This window comes from Anastrepha obliqua, chromosome 5, assembly GCF_027943255.1.
Source record: "Anastrepha obliqua isolate idAnaObli1 chromosome 5, idAnaObli1_1.0, whole genome shotgun sequence".
In the NCBI taxonomy this organism is placed as follows: domain Eukaryota; kingdom Metazoa; phylum Arthropoda; class Insecta; order Diptera; family Tephritidae; genus Anastrepha; species Anastrepha obliqua.
This window is the reverse complement of record NC_072896.1, coordinates 17,023,507-17,040,996: the sequence shown is the minus strand read 5'-3', so window position 1 is coordinate 17,040,996 and position 17,490 is coordinate 17,023,507. Positions and strand designations below refer to the sequence as shown.

Sequence of the window (17,490 nt, the reverse complement as noted above, 5' to 3'; positions counted from 1 at the left end):
GGCGGCCGCCGTGCCCGAATGGGTTGGTCCGTGACTACCATTCGGAATTCAGAGAGTGAATGTCGGTTCGAATCTCGGTGAAAGATCAAAAAATAAAGAAAAAGTTTTTTCAAATAGCGGTCGCCACTCGGCAGGCAATGGCAAACCTCCGAGTGTATTTCTGCCATGAAAAAGCTCCTCATAAAAAATATCTGCCATTCGGAGTCGGCTTGAAACTGTAGGTCCCTCCATTTGTAGAACAACATCAAGACGCACACCACAAATAGGAGAAGGAGCCCGGCCAAGAACCCAAAAAGGGTGTACGCGCCAATTATATATATATATAGTTCCCGGATTGTGGACTTAACCATACTCCGTCGCCACCAGACCACAGAGGTGTAAGTGATGATTGGTCTGATAAGTGTTTTGTATATCCATGGGACCTCAGCAGGTTTCAGACCCCAGGTTTTACCAAAGGCTCTGCGGCATTGCTGAAAAATCCTCAATGTACGATTCACCTTCAGTGAAACGTGTGTCTCTCAGGTCAGCTTCTTATCCAAGATTACTCGTAGATATTTAACTTCATCGAAAAGACCAAGTGTCACACCTTTCAGTGTTGGAAGACTGAGTCCATCCAATTTCTGTTTTCTCATAAACAAAACTATGGTGGTTTTGTACGAATAAACGGAAAGACCTTGTCTCATGCACCAGTCATCGATTTTTGCCCAGAATCCTCTGCACTTTCATGCAAAGCCTCCTTAGGGCCATATAAAGGGTGGTTAATTTTCAAGGGCCGGTGTTGATTTTGAATAAAATACAATTTTTTTAAGAAATTATTATCATTTCTCTTTATTATGATAATATTAGTATAGCTCAATTACGTATGGAATAAAATATCGCCCAAATAGTCGCCGCGGCCTCTCCGGCACACCTCCATCCGATGGTCCAAATTTTCGATGACGCTGAGGCATAATTGAGGTTCTATGCCGTTAATGTGCCGATTTATATTATCCATTAGCTCTTGAATTGTTGCTGGCTTATCGACGTGCACCTTTTTTTTTTTCAAATAATCCCAATAAAAGAAGTCCAACGTTGTCGTTGACGTTTAGGTGTCGTTCACATTCAACATCGGCCCTTGAAATTTAACCATCCTTTAATATATCTGCCAGCTGTCATAGCAGCTTCCAAAATATCGATTTGCCGTACGTAGTTTTCTACCTTCTCGAGTGTTATCGTTAGAACACTTATCTGACCCCTTCCATCCACAGCTGCTGCTCGCTACTTGCTCTCGAACGCTCCGGAGCGCACGAGCGCGCTTTGTTAGTTGTTGAATAACTCGAGAAGTATTTGCTGCATTCACTTCAAATTTTCATACAACATTTTTAAGATATTATACTTTAAGAAAATGCAAAAAAAATACAATTTTTTGAAAATTCTGACCCTCCCTCACTTCTTAAATACTTAACTTGGTCTTTTAAATAATAATTGAAACTACTTTGTTTTATTTTAATATTTAATTTCATTTTTCTTTATTTTCTTTTTTGCTTTCACTTTCGTTTATTATTATATTTTACTTTTTATTGCAAATATTTAATTTTTTATTTTAATTTTTATGCTTAAATTAACATTTGTTTTGCTTTGTTTGCTTTTCAATTCAATAAAATGTGCGAATGTTCTCAGTTGTTTAATTTCAGTATTTGTCTTTCTGTTTTTTTGCAATTTTATTTGCTCCTTTAATTCGTTTCTTCAGTTTGCTGTGAATTCATAAGTTTTTATGCAGTTTGAAATATTCGAATTTTGTTAATATTTTTTTTTAACTTTCAGTTTTGCTTGATAATGTATACTTTTTATATTAATTAGTCTATGTGTTTAGTGTCCTCTCTATTTTTTTGCTCTTCTTTTTGGTTTTACTTTCATTATTATTTGCTTAGTTTAGTGTAATTTCCATTTACTATATTACAATAATTAGCTATGCTAATGGAATTATATTTGTTTTTACCTCTAACGTACCCAATATTTTTTGGGCTTGCAGAATTTTTTATGTAAGTTTTATTAAAAAAAACAAAAAAAAATGTATTGACTGCTAGAAAAAGAAAAGCTAAAAAAATTGAACAAAAAGCGCTCTACTTAACATTGAAAAAAGGAGAGAAAGCTAAATAAACTGTAAGCAAATTATGGCCACCTTGTCGAAAAACAGAAACACAAAGCTATTTGTAATAAGGATAACTTCTCGATGACTGCTTTGAGGCCGAGGCTTTTAGAAAACTCTTTCTCTGTCCTATTTAATTAGCAAATAAATATTTAAATTAACAAAAATTTAAGAAACTACGCTTGCTTTCGCAAAGCTCAATTCCTTCTACTCACACTTTATGCATAATAATTGCGGCAGTTGGAGTAATGAATGAATGAATTTCGATTATTAATCCGCAGCCGCGAAACTCTACTTTTTCGGCAAGCAATAAGCAACTCTCCGATTATTTTCTCAAGCATTCGTTTATGCTCAGATATAAAACAACAACTCATTCTTATAATAAAGTCACCGTGGCCGTCAAACTATGTCTCCTATCAAATTCTATTACCTGTAGAGGGGAAAGTCTCACTATTCTTTTAGTGCATAGAGAGTGAGAGAGAGTAAACTACCTAGCGAAGACCAATAATATTTAACTTCTCTCTATTTGAGCCCAGAAATCTCATTAGTGGGAACGGATAAGCTGATATTCAAGTTGTAGAGGCTGCATACCTAATAATATTTTATTTCTTCATTAGCTGTGTGAGTGAGTTCCTATAAAGATTGTGTTGAAGTAGTGTGGAGAGAATGGCGCACAGCCGATCTTCCATGTACAAAGTGGATACCTTCTACATACCAATTCCAAACTGTCTACATATCTATATAAGATAGAGATGTCTAAAGATATCGCACCCTAAATACAAAAGGGTCACAACTCAAAATGTACTTCTGCTCAAATATGAACGAGACGGTATCAATAAAACGGTCCGCAGATGACATATGGCAAAAATAAATTTTTTGTTTTTTGGTAGGACTGTTATAAGCTTACATGGCAAATTTCAGCGTGATATGTCACATAGTTTGTTTTCTGTGCTACTGTAAACAAGTCAAGCTCGAGTGTGGAAAATTTTGAGTTGTGACCCTTTTGTATTTAGGGTGCGATATGTATGCAGCTTCTGGCGCTCAGTATGGCTTCGATATTAGATTAAGAATTATTTGGTACTCATAAAGAGCATTTTGCTGCCTAACCGAGTAATTAACAGATTTAATTCTGATAAAGTGTAACGAAAACGAAAACAAACGAAGGCTTTGTTGGTCATCATCAGTTTTTTTGTTAAACGTTGGATGAGTAGCATAATTTCTTAGTTCTATTCTATGACGGGTGCTTTTTTAACTGCCTGAGAACTATCGATATCGTTAACTATGGTTTAACAGCTGAGAATGGCACACTGTATAGAATGGCACAAGTCATGAATCGTTGAACGCCAGAACAACGCTTCCAAATTGAGGAATTTTACTTTGAAAAAAGAAATCTGTTTGCGAAGTTCAAAGTATGAAGTGTTGAAGTAGATGCCGAAATGTCTATTTATTGTAATTTCAACTTGTTGGCCTTTGTGTTGGCCTTTATCTTTCATTTAGATTTTTTATTCAGATTTATTGGAAGAAGTAGTTAAAAATTGGACTGATTGAATGGACCAGATAACTCGTAGCTGCGGTGGACATATTTGTGTGCCGGATATCAAATTGAAAAAATAAATCCCATGCAATTATTTACCAGATAATAATAAAAAAATTCTTTCGAACTATTTTTGTGTTTTATATTAACACTTTAAGTGCTCAAGATCTAAAAAAAACCCGTTTACTTATTTATATATATATTTTTTTAGGGTTAGGGGGCGGAAAAAATATGAACATTTTGGAAATTTTTTTAGTGGTCCAATGACTCAAATTATAATTCTTTTACTGCATGTAGATGCCAGAACTGCGAGAAATTATTATACTTTTTTTTTTTTAAACTGACGTGAAAGAAAATGGCAATTGCACAGATTTTCATGGGCGAAACGTAGCTTTGAAGGACGCTTGGCTAGCCCAACTGTACACGCCATCTATAATTTTACATGTGGAATAGTTTTAGAAACACAACAGAAGTTTTTGATATTTTGATTTTTGAGAAAAAAACAAACACATTTAAAAAAGTTTTAAAATTTTCATACAAAAAAAAAATAATAGAAATTGAAAGTGGTTAAAAATTGTTAAGAAAGATTAAAAAAAAAATAAACAAAATGTAAAGAAAAATCTCCAAATCGACCAATATGAATCAAAGCATGTTATAATAAAAGGCCTAGTCTTTCTATGCACACTTGTGTACAAAATAATAGCAGCACAACCAATTATCAAATTTTAACTGTTTGGTTGTTGAAGTGAAACTTCTTAGGCGTCGACGGACGAGCGAGAATGGAGAGTAAAATTTTAAAGCCATGCAATGTTTTCAGTATTTTCGTTCAGCGAGAGAGAAAACAGATGCAACGTAGAGGACAAGGAGAGAGAGAGCTTATATATATCTTAGATACACTTTAGGCTATTTTTCCTGAGTTTTCCTGGTGGCTGCTGATTTCTAGTGAGAAATAACAATGCCTACTTTTTGGCGCTTGGATGTTGGTGCGAACTTGTAGGAAATATATATTTCGTGCCTAATTTTTGGTGCTATATTTCCTTGGTGCATACTGTTTGGAGCGTTTTTTGGTCCCAATATTATTGGCGTTTTTTTGTGGTGCCTAACTTTTGGCGCTTATTTCCGTTTCCTGGCTAGTGCTTGTGCGTACTATAAAGTGCTGTCCATTCCGGCGTCGGATTTATTGGTATTGCCTTGCTACGGTCCTGGAATCGCTGCGTTTGTGCGGGTGATAAACGCTCGGAATAGTGCGCGTTTTTGCCACGGTTTGCGTCCGGCGTTTACCTACACCGGTTGACCCTTCTCCGTTTTTTGTAAATTTTGTCTGTTTCTATTCTCTGCAAATGTTGTGAATTTATTTAGATATATATTCTTTCTCGCTCCCTCTCTCTCTCGCTCCCTCTCTCTCTTTTTCTCTCGGTTTTCTCCCTCTTTCTTTGTCTGCCTTGAAAGTTTCACTTCTGTTATGTGTACTACACTACACGCACTTTTTTCACTTTATTTTATGCTTTTATAAAAGCGTAGTGCATTCTGCCACAAAAACAGCATAACTCAAAACTCCAAACTTTGAACAAAATTCATAAAAATTTTACAAAAAAAAAAATTCATTAGAATTTTCCACCTTTTAATCAGAATCTGTTGGAAATTGCAAGGTATGCGGTTCTATAGCCCACGTAAGTGACCTCTTGTTCTCTTGTACTCTGGTTCTTGTTCTTGGTCTCTTTTACTTTATTACTTGTAGGCCGTTATTAACTTATTTCACACATAAATTTGAACTCGGCACAGAATAGTTCGAATGAGGTGTCCGGCTGGGTTTGAAAAATACTGTCTCGAGAAAAAAAGGCCTTTAAAGTCGTCGGTCCGTTCGCACATCGGCCTGTAATCCTTGGCCACGCTAAACTATGAAAAGAAGTAACAGCTCAGACTATTCTACAGTGGCTTATCCCTAAAGTAAAAATAAATATTAAAAAAAAAAATCTGTGGCACGATAAAAAAATTGCAAGAAAGAAAAGGAAATAAAGTACTTTTCTGATATATTGGCATTGAGAGATATAAAATATTATGAAAAATGCAGTGCTAGTCTTTTCAGAACAAATTGCACTAAAATTATAAAATAATAAAAATATAAAAATATTGCACTAAAATTATAAAATAATAAAAATATAAGAGTAGAGCCAGGGGCCTTTACAAACAAAAAAAATTAATGTTTTTTTACCAATTATCACTAAAAATAACTAAAGTAAAAAAAAAAACAATTGACATTAATAACTATAAAATAAAGGGTGTTTTTCTGAAGAAAATGCGTTTGTACTAATTATGAGTTATAAAATATTAAAAAAAAATATTAGCTGCCTTTACAGATGTACAATACTAAGAAAAAAATATAATAAGGTTTCTTCAAAAAAACAAAAAATCGCAGGAAAATTTGTATAATATAAAAAAAAAAATTTGATTGAAAAATTGGGATAAAGAATTATTCACATTAAAAAAAACAAAGGAAATGAAGCAGCGCCTGTTCTCAAGAAAAAAACAAAAATGAAAATCGGTTTTGTAATAATTGACATTCAAAATGATAAAATATTGCACAAAAAATAGAATAAGATAATTTTTCAGAAAAGAATTGGCATTAAGAAGCAGAACTGAAAAAACTTGGCATTAAAAGATGCAAAATATTATAAAAAAATTGAAATATTAAATATAAAAATAAAACAAAAAACAAAAAATATGCTGTCCCTTTAGAAATTGTTTGGAAAAATTCAAAAATTCCAATAAAATGTGAAATATTAAAAAGAATAGAGCAAGGTTAAAAAAAAAGAAGTAAATCGCTCTCCAATAAAAGCTGACTGCATTGATCGGAAGAGATGGTAATCCGAAGGTGCAACGTCTGGAGAATACGGCGGGCGGGGCAAGATTTCCCAATTTAGTCCCTCTAAATATTTCTGGACCGATTTACCAACGTGCCCCAATACAATATACGAAGGACTCAGAAAGTCTTTTGCACTCCTCGCCACTCAATTTCGAAACTCGTAGCTGTGTTTACCGGGCATTGGACGATCGGCACACACGCAAAAAAGCTGAGGTTACCATTTAACCCCCATTGCAGAAGCTGTGGGAACCTTTCAGAGAAGGAGACTGTTGATCATTTTCTCTGTAAATGTCCGGGCTTGGCAGCTAGAGGATTAAGGTCACTGGGCGCTCTTTTCTTCGACAGCCTGGGGGAGTGCTCCAAACTAAATCCAATCAATCTCCTCCATTATGTCTGGCTGGCTGCTTTAATGCTACTTGGGGAGTATTTGACCTACTTACTTACCTACAAAGTGTGGCCTGGCGCTGTCATGAAGCAAAATCAGTTTGTCATGTCTACCACCCCATTTGGGGCCACTTTTCTTTGAGAGTTCGATTCAAACGCATTAGCTGCAGTCAGCAACGATCGCTAGTGATGGTTTCAGATCGAGTTCGCAATAGATGTCACTCTTCTGATCCCTCCAGATGTACAATTTAACCTTTGAAGCATGCATATTTTTTTTCGCTGTCGATGGACCTGGTTCACCTGGTAGGCTCCAACTTTTTCGACGCTTAGCGTTATTATAAGACATCCATTTTTCATCGCCAGTGACGGTGAGATGCAGAAAACCTTTTCCTTTCTGCCGTTAAAGAAGCGTCTCATACGTCACCAAACGTCTCTCGATATCTCTCTCCCTCATTGTTGTGGCACCCAGTTACCTGCTTTCTGGACCATTCCTATCGCGTGCAAACGTTTACCGACGGTTGATCTGTCAACATCCAACTCTTTAGACATATTATCAAAGGTTCGACATACGTCTTCATCTAATAATTGTTGTAGTGGAGTGTCTTCAAATTTTTTCGGTGCCCCTTCGCGTACATTATCACTCATGCCGAAATTGCCACTTTGGAAGCGTCGACACCACTCTTTAAAAGTTGTATTTGATGGAGCGTGAATACTGTAAATGTTTATCAATATACGACAAATTTCAGCTATACTTTTCTTTAAAAGGTAATAATGAAGCTTGACTTGATGGTTTTTAAACAATATATTGAACTGTCATTAGAACAATTTTGACGTTGATGTCATGAGCTGTTTTACAGATACAATCAGTGTGAATTTGGTAACACTTCATATCCTTCACCCTGTACACCTTCAAATCACCAGTATATTACTAGAGCGACACCTCTTTTACGAGGGCGGAAACTTGTTCCCATAGCCAATATTAAAAAAAAAGGAGAGGGGAGTACTTTATTAAAAAAATTGAAGCTAAAATTATAAAGCAAAAGAAATTAGGCAAGGTTTTTTCTATTAGTTAAAAAGTATAAAATATATAAAAAAATTTTAAAAAATATGGTATCTGTCCCAAAAAATAAAAACTTCCTTAGCACTAATCGGCATTACAAATATATAAAATACCAAAGAGAAAATGCGTTTTCAAAATGAAATTAAGTGCATGCGAAATTCAGTAAACATACTTGGTATGAAAAAATGCACACAAATTTTTTAATTATGTATTTTTTGTTGTTGTTCATATTTAATATATGCATTTGCATTTTAGTTTACTTTTACATTTGCCTATATTCACAATTCAATTCAACATTTAACTACGCTAATTAAAATTTTTTAACCACACAAATCATTCATTTATCGATTAGTCTAATTTTACGCCTAATTTAACTACCAACTAATTGTCCTAAATAATTTTTTTTGCCTCAACTAATTTTTGCTCATTTCATAAGTTTGTATGTAAATAGCCTAGATTTCCTATTAATTGTATGCTTGTATTTACATCATTGTAGTACCCGTGAAGTCGCGTGTATCGTTTGGTTAAAAATTACATTTTCTCCCTCCCCCTGCTTTCCAACATATTTGTGTGTGTATGCTCCTACTCTATATTATATTTATTAGATTGGCTTAAAGTACATGTTCGCCTGCATTTGCTTCTTCAAATTTTTCCATGCCAATGATTTTTGCCTTTGTTCGGCATTCATGCTGATTTTCATTTACGAATTCATGAACTTTTCGTGTTTGCAGTTACTTGCGCGCTTTAACTGAGTATTTACTTTGTATTTAAGACATTACAAACTGGTTTAAATTCCTTAAGTTTAAATTTTTCTCCCTCCGCCTGCTTACAAATACTTGTGTGTGTGTATGTACATGTTTTTCTTTTTTGTTGCTCTTGTATTTGTAATTTCTCAAAGTCTTTTATTTCATAGGAATTTTAATTTATCATAATTCGCTTGTTTTCTTATTGCTGTTGTTTTTGTTTTTTTTTTTTTGCTCGTTTTTATCATTGGTTGGTGAGTTTTGAATTTAAATGCTGAAATTCGCGAGTCAGTGAATTATTTACATACATTTTTAGATGTTAAGTTTTTTCTGTGGTATAAAAGTCGCATTTTTCGTGCTTTATGAATATTTGAATGTAATTTACATATTAAAATATTTTTCTGGAATTTTCCTTGCATGTTTTCGACATTGATTTTATATTACATGCGCTTCTTTGGCATAGATTTAAGCTAACTGAGTGTTTTGTAAATTTAAGATAACTTGGATTTGGTACTTTTAATATTGAACAATCGTCAAAAACTTAAAGGGAAATTTTTCTGGTGCAGAATCAAATTAGTCAAGTAAGGAGGAGATTAAATCTCTTGGGTGTGTAGGTAACATTTACTGATCTGGAGTCCAGGACATAGCAATCTTGAGGCAAATGAAATTGCTGATGAGCTTGCCAGAAATACGAATACTGAATTGATCCAGAGACCTCCTATCCGGCCATCGGCATCCCCCTAACTTTTGTTAAAAGAGAGTTGCACGTCCTATTTCGCAGGAAAAAGCAGAAAATATGGAGCTCCATTTCTTCATGTGCTACTTTGAAAATCCTTTGGCCACATCGCAATAGACGCAGCGCATAGAAAGTTCTGGGGACCACGAGCTACTCAATTTCTAAACTCGTAGCTGCGTTGACCGGTCATTGGATGATCGGAACACACACAGGAAAGCTAAGTTTACAATTTAGTCCCCATTGCAGAAGCTGTGGTGACCTTTCGAAGAAGAAGACTGTTGATCGTTTCCGGGTTCGACAGCTAGACGATTAAGGTCACTAGGTGTTCCATTCTTCGACAGCCTGATCCAGTGCACAACAGAAATCCCATTAATCTTCTTCATTACATCAAAATCTCTTGCTGGCTGTAGTTACTTGCCCATTTGAGGTCTCAAAATGGTAACAAAATGGCGCGTTGCTGCTACATGCGAAAAGCCAGTCTAGTATATACTTCAACTATTTTGCCTACCTACGTAAAAAATACAAAGAAAGTAGTCAAAACTTGTTAAAATATCGCGATACTATTACTTTGTTGTAGTTGTTGTCTTGTGCGATCCTCTGATGCGGTTTTCTGCAGCGGCTTCTTCAGCTTCTTGGGTCAAGAAGGCTTGTACATAAGATACTTGTACAAGACGTCGAAAAAGATAACCCAAAGCAAAAGTTCCTCCACTCTGCCAGCAAGAAATGCTCACGGAGTGCTTGTTACATCAGCAGAGCAACAGCTAGACGTTTGGACCCAATAGTACGGAAATGTTTTCTACTAAAGATATGTTTTCTAAACTGCCAGGTCGAAATGTGGAAAAGAAAAAAATATGACAGTGCACAGCACATGAGGACAGAGCTGACATACATTCCAATGGATAGCCCAAGCATGCGTATAAACATAGGGAATATGCAAAATTTCTCAATTGATGGCATCGATCTCGAAGATGTACAATCTTTTTGCTATTCATGCGGTTTTATATCGGTCTCTGGAGGTTCGAGCGATGATATCAAATGTCGAATAACGAAAGCTGTGGCGGCATTTGGCTCTATGCAAGCAATTTGGAACGCATTACACATTTCACGGCGTAGACAATTGGGAATTCCTAACTCCAATGTGAACTCGACTATATTTTATGGTTGTGAAACGTCAGCATACCCAACCTCATTACAAGTTTTTGTGAACAGATGCCTTCGAAAAATTCTCAAAATATTCTGGCCAAATATTATCTCGAATGCTGACGTGTGGACCAGAACCCAGCAGAAGCCAATACTATTAGAGGTCTGAAAGAGAAAATGGGGCTGAATTCGCCTTGTTCTATGCAGAGGAAATGGTGACTTAATGGAGTCAGAAACCCGCGCCACGCGGCATAGCAGGAATGAAGTTAAGAGATTGGCATAAAATTGGCACAGATCCGAACGGAAGAAATTCTTTGCGGCCCTATGTTTCACACTCGAACTTTAGAAATTTATGATGATGATGATTACAGTCTGTGTCAGAAGAAAATAATCGGTCTTTTTCTTGTAACTTCAAGATATATTTCGTTCCGTTTTTTGCTGCGAAATAGTCCCACTCAATGGCTACGACGTCAGTACTAACTCAGGTTAGAGTCGTTCGAAAATTTCCCGTAAACCCAACCAAACAAATATGAGTGAAGCGTTTTGAGGCGGCATTTTTATTCACGCATTCGAAAAGGCCGAAATTATCTTACACCGTGGCTGTAAAAGTGATTAAAAAATTAAGAAAGTTTGTTGTGATGTGAAATCAGCGGTATAAGGTGTGCAAAAATGTTGATGACTTTTCCTAGCTCAGCTTGAAGCGAGTGACTTTTTAAGCGAGATCCTTCTTTGCGACTACGCCAAGTACGCACAATTCTTGCTAAAAAGGGAATAGATGTGAGTATCAACACCATCGAACGAGCATATCCTCCTCCCCACATCATCAAAACCACTACTCTCAGAAAAACACAATGAGAAACAACAAAACAAGAAAATGACGTCACAATATTGGGCTGGCCTCCCTAGGCCCCCAACGCCAACCCCATTGAAATTATCAGGGTAATTATGAAAACGCATCTTGCAAGTTCAGAAAATCTGTCGACGGGCTACACAGAAAAGCTGGTTCAAAGCATGCCGAGAAGATGTAGGCTATACTCGGCAACGATGGAGACTACACGGCTTATTGAGTAATTGCGACTCGTAGGTTTGTGCATACTTTCATGTGAAAAATTTTAAATTTATATCTTTTATACTTCATGAATAATCGGGGTTCCTTTTTTCTGACACAGACTAAATTTTTTCCTTGAGAGTACATACTAAATTATAGAAAATATACCAGAGCATTAAACAGTGCCTAAGTTTGGCGTCTTAACCCTGAAAAATAAACCAAAACAAAAAATAATAAAATCAGGTAATTTTCACTGTTCACTGTTTATCGAACTCTGAACCGATGCGGGTTAACTCCTTTGGATTACGCTCGAAATGCGCGTCGGCAAGACTTTTACTGTTTGTTCTAATGAAAAAAAATGTTGTAGGATTATCAAAATTATTTATTTTCCTCAAACTTAAAAAAAAATATTTTTTTACGTATTATTTCGCTCTTGGTGATAAGAGAGATTTTTTATTCGCGGATTATTCCGTGGAATGATGCAAAAGGGTTAAAGGGATGAATTTACATTGAGTTTGATTATACAAGGTGAAGTCCAAGATACACAAGACTGGCGTAATAAATATGGTTTTGAAGGCGACATCATTTTTATGAGTTAATGCGTTTGATGTTACATCCCCAGCTGGTTTCCACTGAAAGTTTGGTGACACTCGGTTCAGTGGAAGCGAAGTTATTGCGTCTAAAGTGTCAGTATGTTTGTGTCATTGGTACAAAAATTAGTTTCGAACGAAGAGCTAATAGCAAATTTTGTTTTAAAATCGGTAAAACATTTACCGAAACATATGAATTGATGAAAAAAGTTTATGGCGATGTTGTCTATCTCGTGCCAGAGTTCGTGAGTGGTTTACATGTTTCAGAGGTGGTTGTGAGGACGTAAATGACAATGAACATACATACACCTTGATCAAAAAGTTCCAGGAATATATTCAGAAAATTCAGAATACAAGTTTCTTCTTCAAAAGTGATATTATCGCCTTCAAAGTACTCCTCATCAACTACAACCTACTTCTGCCAGAGTTGGATCCAGCATTCGAATCATTTCTAGAACTCTATTTTCGGTAAAGCCATCACAATCGCCACCACCGAAAACTCCGTCGAAATTGTTCGTAAATTTATCAAAACTGAACCGAAATCATCATTGAAATTCATGGAATCGGAGTTTAATATATCCAAAACATCGATTTATCGCATTTTAACTGATCATTTGGGCTTACCAAAGGTCTGTGCACGTTTTGTTCCGCACAAGTTAACTGAGGACCTGAGGACCAAAAATTGCTCAGAACTCAACATTCGAAAGACCTCATTAAAGAAGCGAGAAAAGACGAGAACTTCCTTTACACCATCGTAACTGGTGATGAAACTCGGTGTTTCCAACAAGAACCTGAAACTAAGGCTCAAAGTGCCGAATGGAAGACCCCAGACGAGCCACCACTCAACAAATCGCGTTTGGAGAAGTCAAAAATCAAGTCGATACTCATTTGTGTTTACGATTCCAATGGAATTGCCCACAAGGAGTTCGTGCCCATGGGCTAAACCGTCAATGCAATTTTCTATCTATGCGTTTTGAAGTGTTTGTTTCATCGCATTCGTCGAGTTCGGACTGAATACCGCGAAGGACGAAGCTGGCGCTTATTGCATGAAAATGCACCATCTCATCGCCACACTCTTGTGACTGATTTTTGGACTACAAATCGAATTTTAACCATCAATCACTCATCGTATTCGCCTGATTTGGTTCCCTGTGACTTCTACCTATTCAGAAAGTTGCATTTGGCCATGACAGGAAAACGTTTTGCGTCCATAGAGGTCATCCAAAAGGCTTGTACCGACATCGTGAAGGCCATACCGGTCAGAGACCTGAAACACTCTTTCGAAAAGCTTTTAGGTCACGCAAAACAGTGTATCGGGGCCAGAGGGGACTTTTTTCGATAAATAAACTCAAAGGTATCTCAAAGGTACAAAGCTCCTGTGATTTCTATTTTAGCTCAGTCTTGCTTATTTTGGACTTCACCTCGTATTTTCCAGCATTCGGGTTAATGAAAAGTACCAGTGTTTAAGATTTCTAAAATGAAAACCTCTTAAAAACATATTTAGTGCAAATTTTTCTAGTCTCGAAACGAAAAATTTAACATTTTGCCTTAAATGTATTACTTATTTCTCGCCTTTCCCTTACCTTAGTCTAAGTAGTTTTCATTGTCTTACATTTGTTTAGAACATTAATTTATGGCATATTTTATTTTTTCTTTGTTTTTTCTTAGCTTTTTTTCTTTTGCTAATTTTTCGGCTTTTGGTGGTAGAAAGTTGGTTTTGCGTACGAAAACGCGCGATTTTTCTTATTTTTTTTTTCTTATAGACCTAAAGACAAAATTTTAGTTAAGTACACTAATAGTTAGATACATTTTTTCTAATGCCTACTTTAGATAGCTTGGCTGGCGAGGTGCTGCTTGCGCACCTCAATTAAAACTATTTGCCTAACAACACTAACAATTACGTAATTGCTTACAACGATTTCGTTAATTTCATTTCACTTTTAGCTATTCAAATATTTACATAAACAAATTCACCTTTTTAACGCACACATAATTTTCTGCTTTCATCTAAAAATTAATAATATTTAGTAATCATTCGCTTAGCTACAGATTTACTCTCGCACTTTTATGCATTTACAATACAAACATTTAATATTAATTTATTTAACTAATTTGAGTAGTTTTACATTTTTGTTTATCTTCTTTCATTGGCCTATACTCGTTCATTTAGTAGGATAAGTTTCGTGTTTATGTAGGCAAATACTTAAAATTACATACATACATACATACACCAATAATTATTACATACAACTGCTATGACTACTCTCATACTTACTAATACATTTACATTTACAGTTTACTAATTGCAAGTAGAATTTGTACAATAACGTAGTTATATGATTTTGGTTTTGTTTTTGTTTTTTTTTTTCTTTTCTTTTTTTTTCGTTTCTAACTCACATTTAACTAATTTACATATATTTTATCTATCACGAAAAGGAAATTGACACGTTTTTTCATGTATGATGATCATGGGTATCTGCAAAGAGTGGAAAGAAAGAGAGAAAAAAAATTTTAATATATATATACATTTTTTTATAAAATACTATTACGAAGGACATACAAATATCACTTACACTAACATATAAAAATTTAATACAGCGGACAGCCACAAAGCAGTAACAAAAAGTGTGATTTCGCAATTGAGACACTTTGCTTTTAAGGTGATCACCACAGATAAACACACAGATAGGACGATGAGTGGTTAAGTGTTTCAGCTGGACGCTATGAGTGTGCAAATAACACACAAATCTTATTTTTACCATAAACTATTACGTGCGCAACTACGTTCTCGCTGTTTTTTTTATGAAATAACAACTTTTTTCTGAAAAAATGGTTACAAGTGAGTCATTTAAAGTATAGCCCATCGCTGGCTACTACTTTTTCCCATCTATCTGGTAGATCTCGATTACCGTCGCGGTAAAACTGTTCACCTTTTGAGGCTATCCGCGGATCAAACCATTTTTTGATGTCTTCATATAAATGGAACTGCTGGTCAGCTAGGCCATGTGCCATCGATCGGAACAGGTGATAATCGGACGGCGCAATATCTAGAGAATATGGTGGTAGGATTTCTCATTTCAGTGTTTTCAGGTAGGTTTTAACGGATTTGGCAACGTGGGGACGAGCGTTGTCATGCTGTAGAATCACTTTTTCATGCCACTCCGCGCATTGCGGCCGCTTCTCGCACAGTGCTCGGCTCAATCGTATCAATTGAAGTCGATACCGATCCCCAGTGATGGTTTAGCTTGGTTTTAACAGTTCGTAATAAATAACACGAACTTGGACAAATACATAGCATAACTTTCGCGGCGTGAATATTCGACCGAGGCGACGACGAGAAGCATGACCATGCAGTCCCCATGACTTTCTTTTCTTTGGATTACTGTAATGAATCCATTTGTCATCACCCGTCACGATCCTTTTTTTGCCGCTGGAGCAGTTGGCCTTCCTTCACGCGGACGGTCGCCATCTTCGAAGCGGCGGAACTAATCGCGGCACGTTGTTTCACTTAAAGCAGCATCTCCATACACTCGATGCCCTACAGCCGCCGTTTTTTTTCGAATGAAAGAGGCAAATCAACACTTCCCGCAAATGAGGACTATTCGGCACAAAATCAGACATTTTCACAAAACCAAAAGTATATGACACCAAAACAAAATCACTAATGTGCCGAAGCAGTTTGTTTACCATATGTCTAAGCTTGGTTTATGACGCTGAGGTTATGTTAGAATCGAGTAGCACACACTGCTGGCGGCATCTATTGACTTACTTGAGAACCTAATACATTATTTTATTTGTCAAGTGCCAATGTATGAGTGTCTAATCTTCAATTCTCCACTTCTTTGCTCGCATAACGAAAAATTTGCTAGCGAATTTGTGCTAAAGATTCGTCGCTAGCGAACAGGCATAACTCAGGCGAATTGCATACAATAGGTGCCGCCTTAACAAAACAGTTACTTTATTTTTCGCGATTTTGACAAGTCTGACAAAACAAAAAAAAGGAGGAGAAATTTATTTGCATGTTTGTGAAAATTCAGTGAATGACTTCAAAAATTCCAATATTTGTGACATTTTAACCAATGAAAAGGAATTGCGAAATTATTAATAAATATAAGGAAACCGAATGCACTTTTTTTGCGCCATGAAAGAAAGTGTGTGTGTGCGTTATGTTTTATTGTGTTTGATTCTTATCATTGCTTTCGCCTACTTTTGCTCTTCACAAACAAGTGATTTCCCTTCCCTTTTGATAATTTATTCATAGGCTCTTACGACACAGCGACACATCCTTGGGTATAACTTATTAATTTCAATGCTGCCAAAACGTTGAAATAAAGACATCCAAAGCACTGACAGCCTTCTGGCAGTGCAGTTTTCGGGAAAACGTGAGGTCTTTCTCCTAGCAAGGCCCTATGGATCTATACGGCTATCACAAGACCTATTATCACCTATGCATCAGTGGTCTGGATAAGTAGACTCTCTCTCGTGGGAGTCAGAAGGACCTTATCGAGACTACAACGCACTGTTGCGTCGGAGCTTTTCCGACTATTTCAGGCCCGGCATTAGGTGCTCTGGTTAGTCTACCACCACTTGATGCTTTCAATGGGAACTGGTACGGTCCCTGTCTGGCATTGGAAAGCAGAGAAGGCATGGACTGCGATCCAACGATTCTCTCCATGCCATCAAGAGTCGTACTTGAAAATAGATACAGTGTGGAGCTGCCTGAGGATCAATTATGGTCAAACTCTGAAAATGAGCCCGGCATACCCTGTTTTTACATTTTCACGGATGGCTCCAGGACCGAGCACGGCTCCTGCTCTGGGGTCTATATGGAATCCAGCGGGACAAAACTGCAAAATTGCTTTTGGAAGGTGTATGCTGTTCAATAAGCGATGAACTTTGTTGTGGAAGTCTAGTCCTGTAAATCCAGGCTGAACTGTGTCGGTAGACATAATAGCCTGATGCTAACATGGGTCTCGGGACACAAGTGTATCGCAGGTAGCGGGATCTCTGAGTCTTTAGCTAGGATGAGCTCTGAGGACAACTTTTTTGGCCCAGAGCCCGTTTTGCCACCGCCTTCTGCGGCCATCAAAGCAAATGGGTTACTACAACCCACAAGCGAGCTTGGCAGGCTAAGAGAGGCTGCAGGTGGACTAAACTGATATTATCTGTCACGTCCGACCGACTGTCGCAAATACTCCTGTCATTAAGCGGAGGAGACTAGTTGGCAGCTAGTTGAACTGATGACGGGACACTTTCTATGAGTG

At 36.6% G+C, this 17,490-nt stretch overlaps 1 protein-coding gene across 1 annotated transcript in view; it reads right to left on the bottom strand.

Moving 5' to 3' along the window:
- Nucleotides 1-14,648: 14,648 nt before the first annotated feature.
- LOC129247498 (gamma-aminobutyric acid type B receptor subunit 1) overlaps nucleotides 14,649-17,490 on the bottom strand; it is a 266,329-nt gene continuing 263,487 nt past the window's right edge. The window contains exon 15 of the mRNA XM_054886646.1: nucleotides 14,649-14,702. Coding sequence (XP_054742621.1) covers nucleotides 14,680-14,702 — 23 coding nt within the window. The 3' untranslated portion in view covers nucleotides 14,649-14,679. The remainder of the gene's footprint in view (nucleotides 14,703-17,490) is intronic.